General features: G+C 38.2%; 1 protein-coding gene across 2 annotated transcripts in view; it reads right to left on the reverse strand.

Annotated features, from left to right (window-relative positions):
- RABL3 (RAB, member of RAS oncogene family like 3) overlaps nt 1–13,167 on the reverse strand; it is a 57,005-nt gene that overhangs the window by 14,101 nt on the left and 29,737 nt on the right. For both annotated transcript variants that reach the window (XM_028505047.2, XM_036018146.1), the window contains exon 4: nt 3,168–3,282. In XM_028505047.2, coding sequence (XP_028360848.1) covers nt 3,168–3,282 — 115 coding nt within the window. The remainder of the gene's footprint in view (nt 1–3,167; nt 3,283–13,167) is intronic.

The following is a 13,167-nucleotide window of genomic DNA, read 5'->3' on the forward strand; positions in this document are numbered from 1 at the left end:
AAATGGACAAATTTCTAGAAAAATATAATTTTCCAAAACTGAATGAGGCAGCAGCAGAAAGCCTGAACAGAATGATAACAGCTGGTGAAATTGAAGCAGTAATAAAAAGAAGTCCTGGCACATAAAAGCTCTGGACCAGACTGCAAAGTTTAGCAGGGGAATTTTACAAAACATTTAAGGAAGAGCTAACTCCTATCTTTCTCAGACTATTCCAAAAAATCCAGGAAGGCAGAAGACTCCCAAGCTCTTTTTATGAGGCCAGCATCCTCCTAATCCCCAAACTAGATAAAGACACAACAAAGAAAAGTACAGGCCAATAGTGCTGATGAAAATAGATGCTAAAATCTTCAAGTAAATACTGGCAAACTGCATAGAGAAATACAGTAAAAAGATCATACATCATGGTGAAGTGGCATTCATCTCAGGGATGCAAAGATGGTACAATATTTTCAAATCAATAAAAGTAATACATCACATAAACAAAACAAAAGATAAAAATCATATGATCACCATTATCAATAGATGCGGAAAAAGCATTTGATAATGTACAGTACCCATTCATGATAAAAACACTCAGCAAAGTGGGAGTAGAGGGAGCATTCCTCAACACAATAAAGGTCATATATGAGAAACCTACAGCCAACATCACATTCAATGGGCAAAAACTAAAGGGTTTCCCACTAAGATCAGGAATAAGACAAGGATGTTCACTTTCTCTACTTCTATTCAACATAGTATTGGAAGTTTTAGCTATAGCAATCAGACAAGAAAAAGAAATAAAAGGCATCCAAAATGGAAAGGAGAAAGTAAAACTGCCATTGTTTGCAGATGACATGATAGTGTACATAGGAAACCTAGAGACTCCACCAAAAAACTATTTGACCTAATAAGTGAATTAGGCAAAGCAGCAGGATATAAAGTCAATATTCAGAAATCGAAGGCATTTTTGTACACCAACAACAAAATATCAGAAACAGAAATGAGAAAAAAAATCCCTTTTGATATAGCAACAAGAAAAATAAAGTACCTAGGAATAAACCTAACCAAGGAGGTAAAAGGCCTGTACTCAGAACACTACACAACACTGAAGAAAGAAACTAAGGAAGACACAAACAAATGGAAGCATGTACCATGTTCATGGATTGGAAGAATTAACATCAAAATGTCCATACTACCCAAAGCAATCTATAGATTCAATGCAATTCCTATTAAAATACCAATGACATATTTCACAGATATAGAACAAATATTTCAAAAATTTATATGGAACCACAAACAACCCCAAATAGCTGCAGCAATTTTGACAAAGAATAATTCCTGACATCAAACTATAATTCCTGACATCAAACTATATTACAAGGACTCTATAATCCAAACAGTCTGGTACTAGCATAAGAAAAGACACAGAGATCAATGGAACAGATTAGAGAGTCCTGAAATAAAAAAAACCATGTTTCTATGGTCAATTAATATTCAACAAAGGGGTCAGAAGCATAAAATGGAGTAAAAATAACTTCTTCAACAAATGGTGTTGGAGATCTGGAGAGCTACATGCAAAAAATAAAATGCAACAACCATCTTATACCATACACAAAAACAAACTCAAAATGCATAAAAGATTTAAGTATGTCGTGACAACATAAAAGTCCTAGAGGAGAACATAGGCAGCAAAATCCATGCAGCAGTATATTCATTGATATGTCCTCTAGAGCAAGAGTCATACAGGAAAGAAAAACAAATGAGACTTCATTAAAATAAAAATCTTCTGCATGGCTAAAGAAAACATCAGCAAAATGAAAAGGGAACCAACCTTATGGGAAAATATATTTGCCAATGATATCTTAGACAGGGATTAGATCTCCAAAATATATAAAGAACTCACATGACTCCACACCAGGAAGACAAACAATCCAATTAAAAAATGGGCAAAGGACCTGAACAGATACTTCTCCAAGGAGGACACATAGAGGGCCCAGACACATATGAAAGGATGCTCAGCATCACTATCTGTCAGAGAGATGCAAATTAAAACCACAGTGAGATACCACTTCACATCAGTCAGAATGGCCATCTTAAACAAATCAACAAACAACAAGTGCTGGGGAGGTTGTGGAGAGAAGGGAACCCTAGTGTGCACTGTTGCTGGGAATGCAGACTGGTGTAGACACTGTGGAAAACCATCTGGAATTTCCTCAGAAAACTAAAAATGGAACTGCCTTTTATTCTGGCAATTCCATAGCTGTGATTATACCCTAAGAATCCTGAAACAACATTTCAAAAGAACCTATGCACCTCAATTTCATAGCAGCACAATTTACAATAGCCAAGTGCTGGCAGCAACCTAAGTGCCCATCAGCCAATGAGTGGGTAAAAAACTGTGGTACATTTACACAGTGGAATACTATGCAGGAGAAAGAAAGGAGCTCCTACCCTTTGTGACAGCATGGATGTAACTGGAGAGTATTATGCTAAGTGAAATAAGCAAGGCTGTGAAAGACAAATACCATATGATCTCACCTATAAGTGGAACCTAATCAACCAAACAAGAAGCAAGCAAAATAGAACCAGAGACATTGAAATAAAGAATAAACTGACAGTAACCAGATGGGAGGTAGGGGTGAGGGATAACAGGGGAAAGAAGGGAAAGGGTCTTCAAGGAACATGTATAAAGGACCCATGGGCAAAGCCAAAGGTGGGTAGGATTGAGGATGGGAGGTTGGGCTGGGTGGGGTGGGAGACAGTGGTCGGGGTGGGGGAATGGTGACAATTGTACTTGAACAACAATAAAAAATATATAAATGGTGTTAGAACAATTGGATGTTCATATGTAAAAGTCACCCTCCAACTAACTCTCTCACATTGTAAGTAACTCAAAAAGGAGCAAGATCTAAAAGTAAATCTAAAACTATAAAACTTGTAGAAGAAACATAGGAGAAAATCTTAATGTTCTGGAATTAGGCAAAGAGTCTTAGATATGATACTACAAGGTACAATACATAAAAACTTGAAAAATTAGACTTTATTAAAATGCAAAACTATTGCTTTGTGAAGGAGACTGTTAGGAGGATATTTACACATAAAACATCTTACAAGGTGTTATTTTGGAGGGCATATTCCTGCAATTGCTGGTAACATTTCAAACCAACTTTGAACTAATTTGGGCTTACCCATTTGTTACTAAGACTCCAGTTGGCACTGAATCCCTGTTGAGAGCTTCTGATGACCAACGATTCAAGTTTTGGGATGACTTCTTATTCGTTAAGTCATGTACTAAAATAATACCTAAAATAATCAGAGAAAATAATGTCAATACGGAAACAATTCTTCATTTCAGAATTGGCAAAGTGAGGCTTAGTAAAAAAATAAGCATTGAATTGTTTAGTGAACCTAGCATTCTAGTATGATTAACAAGTATTTTAAAATTTCTTCTACCCATAACAAGAAACAAAGAAGGTCAGTACACAATACTTAATGGAGTATAACTCTTGCAAACATATATGCACCCAATATAGGAGCACCAAAATATATAAACAAAATCTTGGAGCACTTTAAGAAAGCAATAGATAGCAATACTATCTTTGTAGGGGATTTAACACCCTACGGTCAACAGTGGATGAATCTTCTGAACAAAAAATCAACAAAAAGATTGCAGAATTGAAGGACATTCTAGATCCAAAGGACTTAATTGATATTTATAGAACATTTCACCCCAAAGAAGCAAAATACACATTCTCCTCAAAGGCACAAGGGTCATTCTCAAAGATAGACCACATGGTGGACACAAAACAAGCCTCAACAAATTCAAGAAAAGTGAAATAATATCAAGCATCTTCTTGGATCACAATGGCTTGAAACTAGAAACGAACTTCAAGAAAAACACTAAAAAACATTGAAATACATTGAGGCTAAATAACATGTTATTAAACATTGAATGGATTAACAGTGAGATCAAGGAAGAAATCAAAAAGTACTTGGAAAAAAGTGAAAATGAATACACAACAACCCCCAACCTCTGGGACACAGCGAAGGCAGACTTGAGGGAGAAGTTCATAGTGATAAGGCCTACCTAAAGAAGATAGCAAAATCTCAAATAAATAATCTAACTCTACATCTAAAAGAACTAGAGGAACAACAACAAACAAGGCCCACAGCAAGCAGAAGGGAGGAAATAATCAAGATGAGAGCAGATTAAATGACATACAGAGTGAAAACACAATTCAAAGGATCAATGAATCCAGGAGCTGGTTCTCTGCAACGATAAACAAAATTGACTAACTGTTCACCAGACTCATCAAGAAAAAAGAGAGGACCTAAACAAGTGAAATCAGAAATGAAAGAGGAGAAGTAACAATTGATACCATAGAAATACAAAGGATTGTAAGAAATTACTAAGAACAAGTATATGTGAAGAAATTGGACAACCTGGGCAAAATGGACACATTTCTAGAAACACACAATCTTCAAAAACTGAATCAGGAAGAAGCAGAAAAACTGAATAGATTGGTAACAGCTAGCAAAATTAAAGAAGTAATCAAAACACTACTGGCACACAAAAGCCCTGGACTGGATGGCTTCACAGGTGAATCTTATCAAACATTTAAAGAAAACTAATTCTATCCTTCTCAAACTATTCCAAACTACTCAAGACGAGGAAGACTCCCAAATTCTCTTTATAAGAACAGTATTATCATAATCCTCAAACCAGGTAAAGACACAAAAGAAAGAAAATTACAGCCCAATATTTCTGATGAGCATAGAGGCTAAAATTCTCAAAAAAAAAAAAAAAAAATACTAGCAAACCAGATCCAACAATACATTCAAAAGATCATATAACATGATCAAGTGGAATTTATTCCAAGGATGCAAGGATGGTACAATATTTGTAAATCAATAAATGTGATACTTCACAGAAACAAAACGAAAGATAAAAAAATCACATAATCATATTATATGCAGGAAAAGCATTTGATAAAATCCAGCACCCAGTTATAATAAAAACACTCAGCAAAACAGGAATGGGGGAGTATACCTGAACATAATGAAGTACACATAAGAAAAACCTACTGCCAACATCATCTTCAATGGGCAAAAACTAAAGGCGTTTCTCTTAGGATCTGGAACAAGACCAGGGTGACCGCTTTCACCACTCTTATTCAACATAGTACTAGAGGTACTATGCAATCAGCCACAGCAATCAGCCAAGAAGAAGAAATAAAAGGCATCCAAACTGGAAAAGAAAAAACAGTCATTACTTGCAGATGACATTACAGTGTACACAGAAAACCCTATAGGCTCCACCAAAAATCTACTCAACCTAGTAAATGAATTAGGCAAAGTAGTGGTATACAATGTCAATATTCAGAAATTGATGGCATTTTTGTACACCAGTTTTGAACTATCAGAAAGAGAAACTAAGAAAAAAATCCTATTGACTACAGCAAACAACAACAAAGTATCTAGGAATAAACTTAATCAAGGAGGTAAAAGATCTGAACTCAGAAAACTACAGAACACTGAAGAAAGACTGAGGAAGATACAAATAAATGGAAGCATATACTCTATTCACTGACTGGAAGAATTAATATCATCAAAATGTCCATACTACCCAAAGCAATCTATAGATTCAACACAATTCCTATTAAAATACCAATGGCATGTTTGACTGCTCTTGAACAAATACTTCAAAAATCTATATGGAAGCAAAAAAGACCCTGAATAGCCACAGCAATCTTGAGAAATAAGAACAAAGTAGGAGGGATCACAATCCCTGATATCCAACTATACTACTCAGCCACTGTAATCAAAACAGCCTGGTACAGGCATAAGAACGGACACATAGATCAGTGGAACAGAATAGAGCCCAAAATAAACCCATGTCTCTATGGTCAATTAATATTTGACAAAGGGATGATGAGAATACAATGGAGTAAAAATAGCTTCTTCAATAAATGGTGTTGAGAGAACTGGACTGATACATGCAAAAAAATGAAGCTAGACCACCAACTTCCATCATATACCAGAATAAACTCAAAATGGAAAAAAGCCTTAAACATAAGTTGTGATACTATGAAAGTCCTAGAAAAAACATAGGCAGTAAAATTTCAGATATCCCACAAACCAATATTTTTGCTGACATAGATTCAAGAGCAAGGAAAATAAAGGAAAAAAAATAAACAAATGGGACTATATCAAAGTAGAAAGCTTCTGCATGGCTAAAAAAACATCGTTAAGATGAAAAGGGAACTGACTGTATGGGAAAACATATTTGCCAATGATACATGTGACAAAGGTTTAATCTCCAAAATATATAAAGAACTCACAGGACTCAAAACGAGGAAGACAAACAATCCAATTAAAAAATGGTAAAGGACCTGAACAGACACTTCTCCACAGAGGACATACAGATGACCCATAAACATATGAAAAATACTCATTGTCAGTAGCCATCACAGGGATGCAAATTAAAACCATAATGAAATATCACCTTACACCTGTCAGAATGGCCATCATTAATAAATGAACAAACAACAAGTGCTGGAGAGGTTGTGGAGAAAAGGAAACCCTAGTGCACTGTTGGTGGGAATGTAGACTGGTGCAGACACAGTGGAAAACACTCTGGAATTTCCTCAAAAAATTAAAAATGGAACTGTCCTTTGACCCAGGGGTTCCATGCTGGGAATATACCCTAAGAACCCCAAAACACCAATTCAAAAGAACTTATGCACCTCTATGTTAATAGCAGCACTATGTACAATAGCCAAGTGTTGGAAACAGCCTAAGTGCCCATCAGTAGATGAATGGATTAATAACTGTGGTACATTTACACAACAGCAGAAAGAAAGAAGAAGGAATTCCTACCCTTTGCAACAGCATAGATGGAACTCGAAACTATTATGTTAAGTGAAATAAGCCAGTCAGTGAAAGACAAATACCGTATGATCTGACATATAAAAGGAATCTAATGAACAAAACAAGCAAAACAGAACCAGAGACAAGGAAACAGGGAACAGACTGATGGCTACCAGAGGAGGGTGGGGGATAATGATTGAAAAAAGAGTAAGGGATTAGTGAAAGAACGTGATGAACGATCTGTAGACATGGACAATGGTGTGGGGCTGTATTGTTGGAACAGGGGCTAGGCTGGATGGAGGAGGACAAAGAGGGGAAAACTGGGACAACTGCAATAGAATAAACAAAAATAAAAAAGAAGAAAAATAAAGTATTCAAAATAAAAAAAAGCACACCTCTCCTTCTAGCTTTGAGGTAGACTTTTTTTTTCCCTAAAGGGAGGGGGCAATTAAAACTTTTAAAAAGGAATAACGGACTTCAAAAAAAATAAATTTTCTCCCCTGGCTGGCATGGCTCAGTAGATTGAGTACTGGCCTGAGAACCAAAGAGTTGCCGGTTCATTTCCCAGTCAGAGCACATGCCTGGGTTGTGGGCCAGGTCCCCCGTGAGGAGCAAGGGAGAGGCAACCACATACTGATGTTTCTCTCCCTCTCTTTCTCCCTCCCTCCTCTCTAAAAATAAATAAAATAATTAAAAACAAATAGTTACATATCATATTATGTTAAAGAAAAATAAATTAATAACAATGTAGGGGGGGAAATGGGCAAAGGACCTGAACAGACACTTCTCCACAGAGGACACACAGAGGGCCCAGACACATATGAAAGGATGCTCAGCATCACTACCCATCAGAAAGATGCAAATTAAAACCACAATGAGATACCACTTTACACCAGTCAGAATGGCCATCTTAAACAAATCAACAAACAAGTGCTGGTGAGGTTGTGGAGAAAAAGGAAACCTAGTGTACTGTTGCTGGGAATGCAGACTGGTGCAGACACTGTGGAAAACAGTATGGAATTTCCTCAGAAAACTAAAAATGGAACTGCCTTTTCACCTGGCAATTCCACTGCTGGGATTATACCCTAAGAATCCTGAAACACCAATCCAAAAGAACCTATGCACCCCAATCTTCATAGCACAGCTCTTTATAACAGCCAAGTGCTGGAAGTAGCCTAAGCGCCCATCAGTAAATGAATGGATCAAAACACTATGGTACATTTACACAATGAAATACTACTCAGTAGAAAGAAAGAACTCCTACTCTTCATGACAGCATGGATGTATTATGCTAAGTGAAATAAGACAAATATCATATAATCTCACCTATAAGTGGAACCTAATCAACAAAACAAACAAGCATGCAAAACAGAAGCAGACATGGAAATAAAGAACAAACTGACAGTAACTAGACAGGATGGGGGAGAGGGATAACAGGGGAAAGAAGGGAAGGGTCAAGTCAAGGAATATGTATAAAGGACTCAAGGACAAAGACAATGGGGGGATACTGAATGCAGAGGGAGGGGAAGGCATGGGAGAGTAATGGGACAAAAATGGGGACAACTGTAACCAAACAACAATAAAAAACACACTAAAAGAACATAAGTGACATTTATTCATCATTTATGTGCTATGTATTATGCTTTAAATGTGTTACCTAATTTTATTTTTAGAACAGTCCTATGAAGTAAGATTTACCTTTATTTTACACCCCTGTTTCACACATGTGAAAACTGAAGCTCAGAGAGGTTGAGTAACTTACTCTAGGTCATATGGTAAGTGGGGCAGCCAGAATTTGAACTCAGCTAATTTGACAGTACATGATTGAGGACAAGCAGAATAAGGTATCTCTTTAGGGTACAGGAGTGGCAGATATTTTCTCCTCTCCTTATTCCCAGGTATAAATATCACAAAACTATGGGTTAGACTTTTGGTTGGGAAAGTGAAAGGATTATAAAGGCCTAGGATTAGATGGACTGGGAGCAGTTTATTTTTTGAAGATCTCTGTTGAAGACTCTGGAATTTTTAAAGGCATTTGAGCGCCCTTTTCCCCTATTGTTCCTCTTTCATTTGGGCTGAGAGTTCTCGTTCTGTAGACTGTGAGCTAGGAGGGCTACACTGGGGCCCAGAAGAAAGAAACCAGGGTGATAGGTGATCAGAGTATGTCCTAATCTTCAGGGACAGAGAAAGGTAGAGACACACTTTAGAGGTTTTTTTTGGAGGACTGATGATCAGCCTAGTTCATCACAATGGGAAGAAGGTAAGGTTTTAAGGGAAGAACAGTATTGCTAGGAATAAAAACTGTGCAAAGAAATGGAGTGATCCTTACGCTCTGTTTCTTAGGATACTAAGGACAGTAGATGGAGTAGAGAACCTTGAGTGCTTCTACCAAGAAAAATGTTCCAGAGCTAAGGTAAAAAAACATAAAAATTTATTTATATAACAGAAATTCTCTTAAACTTTAAGAAACAAAAATATATCAGTCTTATCTTAAAACTAACAAAATATATACAATAATTTCAGTAATATTCAAGGGTGAGACAAATCACTAATGAATAGTAGGTATAGAAAAGACAGTCAAAGAAATGGATTGAGATGCCTTCTTTCTTTTGTACATAATAAGTTTATGACTTAATTCCATATAGTTTCTAGGATTTAAATGGTTTTCAAACTAATTATTGTTTATATATTTTTATCTTTACATTTATTTTGCTCTTAACTTTTTCTCAAAAAGATCTGAACAAAAGTTCAAAAGTGTTATGTATCCAAACTTCTCTTTACCAGATTAGATTCATACCTACTTTGACAAGTCATTTGGCTGATTGATATAAACTGAGTTTTATCACTTGATTCTAGGTCTAAATCAGGCTTCTTTTCTTTCTTTCCTTTTCTCTAAGAGGTTGCTTAAGACCATTTTTAGACCATTAAGACCATTAAGACTGTTTTTCTCATTTAGATGCATTCTTTTAATATATGCCATTATCATATTCTTTCTTGCATGACAATATCATACATTAATGTCATTTTATAACTGTGGTTTGTTTCATTTATGAATGTTTTGTTACTTCAATTAGATTGGGACAATTTCAGCCACAATTATGAGTTCAATGAACACAGGTCTGACCCAACACAACTCATCCTGTATTCTATGGTACATATATCCAATGACAGGAACGTTTTCTACTTTTTTTCATAGTATCCACAACAGCCTAGGATATAGGAAGATAGGATAGTGAAAGAGGAATATAAGAAATGAAGAAAGTGCTTTCTCTGCAGGACATGGGCTTCACCAACATCCAGCTCCTGCAGCAGGTGTGGCTTCCCCAGATTCTGGCTCCAGCAGTGAACAGTGCATAGTAGCACCCAGTGGACAGCAGCTTCCTCCAGAATCCTCTCACCTAGGCATTTTGCACCCAAGTGCTTCAGGTCGATCAGAAGATGGTGGTGAGATAGGTGGGAGCGGAGTCCACTTTCCCCTGCACATGGGTGAAACACCTAGCTGGTCTTCTGAGGAACAGAGTGAACAGCCAAGGGTATCCCAGCATATATGAAGACTGGAGACCAAAAACTGTAGAGAACATTGAAAAATCAGATGATAAGGAGAGTGCTTCAGGACAATAAGGTCCCTGGGACTAGTGCAGGGACCAGGGCAGCTGCAGCCCCAGGCCCAGCGCCCTCTGGGTCTGTTGCAGGATTCTTGAGAGAGAGCCAGGTCAACAGCTCCCTTTCCTGCCAAACAAGGTTTGAGCAGCACCAGGAGGGACCTGGATGCCTGAAGTCACAGGTGGGAATAAGGACAAAGTGGCAAACACACAGGGGTGGTGTGCACCCACTGAGACTGGACCCAGGCTGGAGAGTTGGGCAGTGACGGACCTTGACCTGGTCAGTCCCAGTCTGGTTGGAGAGCTGGGCTATGTGGCAGGCCAGGCGCTTGTTTGGAGTGGTGGGCTTTAATGGGAGGAATTTTTCAAAAAGAAAGAGGCACTCAGCGGCTGTTTGGGAATTCTCCGTAGCAGCTGCCCCACTCCACCTGGTCTCCTGCCCCCATCTGGCCGTACTATGCTCACACCTGGAGCCCCAGGGATGGTGCGCACTGGATCCCCGAGACCTGGCAGCTGCCCATCCTGTCCCAGCAGCAGAGGCCGAGCACTCACACCCGCAGCCCACAGGACAGCTGCACCTGACCACTAGGCCCAGTGGCTGCCAGTCCTGCCTTAGCAGCAGAGGCCTAGTGCTCAGGCCCTCAGCCGCTAGACAGAGCAATCCTGACCCTGCTGCCCAGAGGCACCTCCCACCGGGCCCCTGAGCCAAGAGCCCAGCAGGGCTGCCAGGTTCTCGAAGAGGAAGGCAAAGACCACCCCCATCCCAGAGGAGAGCTGCAGGGCTCAGGGAGTCAGCAACCCCCAGAAAGACAACTCAATGGGGCACTGAATTACCCTGAAGGGGCTCTGAGAGTTCGTAGCATCTAGGACAGCAAAGAGCGAGAAGGTGGTGTGTGAGTTGCCCCTAATTGGTGTACCTCAAGGAGAGAGTAACTGGTGGACTGAAGGGTAGGCTGTGCACAAAAGGGAACTGGGTGCCTGGCAGTGAATTGAGGAACTGGGTTGGAGGCTGGGCAACTAGGAACAGTGCAGCACAGGAAGGGAGAAAAGCAAAACCCATTCCCCCGCCCCAGCCTGCAGGCATCCAGGAAGACAGCAGAACTGGCTTGGCTGGTTTAAAGCCAGCAGGAGGCTTTAAAAAAATTTTTTTTTTTAAATTCCTTCATTTCCTTCCTTCTTTCTTTTTTATTCCTTCTTCAAAGACCAGAGTTAGACTCAAAGAGGGGTCATCCCAACAACTGTGAGAGTGAGATAAATTTCACTTTGCTACTATAGAGAACTTGCAAGTTATTGTATTATTATTTTTGTATTATTTGTATTATTATTTTTATAATTTGTATTATTATTTTTGTATTATTGTATTATTTATTTGTATCATTATTTTTTTCATTATTCTTACATCTTTTATTTTATTACTATTTTTATATTTCTCTTCTTTCTGTTTAGTCTTCTTTGTTTGGTTTGTTAAATTGCATTGTTTGACTGGTTTCCCCTGTTCTCTCTTTCATAGTGTATTTTTAATTTTCTGTCTTTCACTTCACTTGTGTTCCAATAGCACACTACTCTATGTCCTGTACTACCAATTCTTGTTATTCAAATCACATAGATTCTGTCATATGATTGTTGCTCCATTGCTATTGTAAATAGTTGCTGTTCCATACAATTGTAAATACTACACAGCACCCCTCCCGAATCTTAGCTCACTTCCCTGTTTCCTGAACTTTATTACTGTAATGGTTAACTCTATTCTCTTGCATGCTACACCTATTTTCTATCCTTTACTATCACTTTACCTCATAATCTGACCTTCCACAAGCTCACTGCTTTCTAAATCCAACTCACAATCCTTTACCACCCCTATTAAGAGTCTTATCGTCTTATCTTTTTCCACCCTTTCTAAAAAATGGCTAGTTGGGTGAAATATCATGGTTAATGCTATCCATATCAAAAGGATCTCCTATCTCTTCTCTACAGGTTGTTACTTTAAATACCATAGAATACAGTCCCACTGTTTTAAACCATTTTGCCTTCAACAAATGGTGCTAGGAGATCTGGATAGCTACACACAAAAAAGTGAAACCCGATCACCAACTTACACCGTACACAAAAATAAATTCAAGGTGGATAAAAGACTTAAATATAAGTCATGACACCATAAAAGTCCTAGAGGAAAACATCGGCAGGAAAATCTTAGACATTCCACGCAGCAACATCTTCACTGATATGTCCCCTAGAACAAGGGACATAAAGAAAAAAATAAACAAATGGGACTTCATGAAATTAAAAAGCTTCTGCATGGCTAAAGAAAACAGCATTAAAATGAAAAGAAAATCAATTATATGGGAAAACATATTTGCCAATGATACCTTGGACAAGGGCTTGATCTCCAAAATATATAAGGAACTCACATGACTCCATTCCAGGAAGACAAAAACCCAATTAAAAAATGGGCAAAAGACTTGAACAGATACTTCTCCAGGGAAGCTACAGAGCCACAGACATATGAAAAGATGCTCAGCATCACTACCCATCAAAGAGATGCAAATTAAAACAATGAGATACCACTTCACACCAATCAGAATGGCCATCTTAAACAAATCAACAAACAAGTGTTGAAGAGGATGTGGAGAAAAGGGAACCCTAGTGCACTGCTGGTGGGAATGCAGAGTAGTGTAGCCGCTGTGGAAAACACTCTGGAATTTCCTCAGAAAACTAA

Source organism: Phyllostomus discolor, chromosome 2 (assembly GCF_004126475.2).
Source record: "Phyllostomus discolor isolate MPI-MPIP mPhyDis1 chromosome 2, mPhyDis1.pri.v3, whole genome shotgun sequence".
In the NCBI taxonomy this organism is placed as follows: Eukaryota; Metazoa; Chordata; class Mammalia; order Chiroptera; family Phyllostomidae; genus Phyllostomus; species Phyllostomus discolor.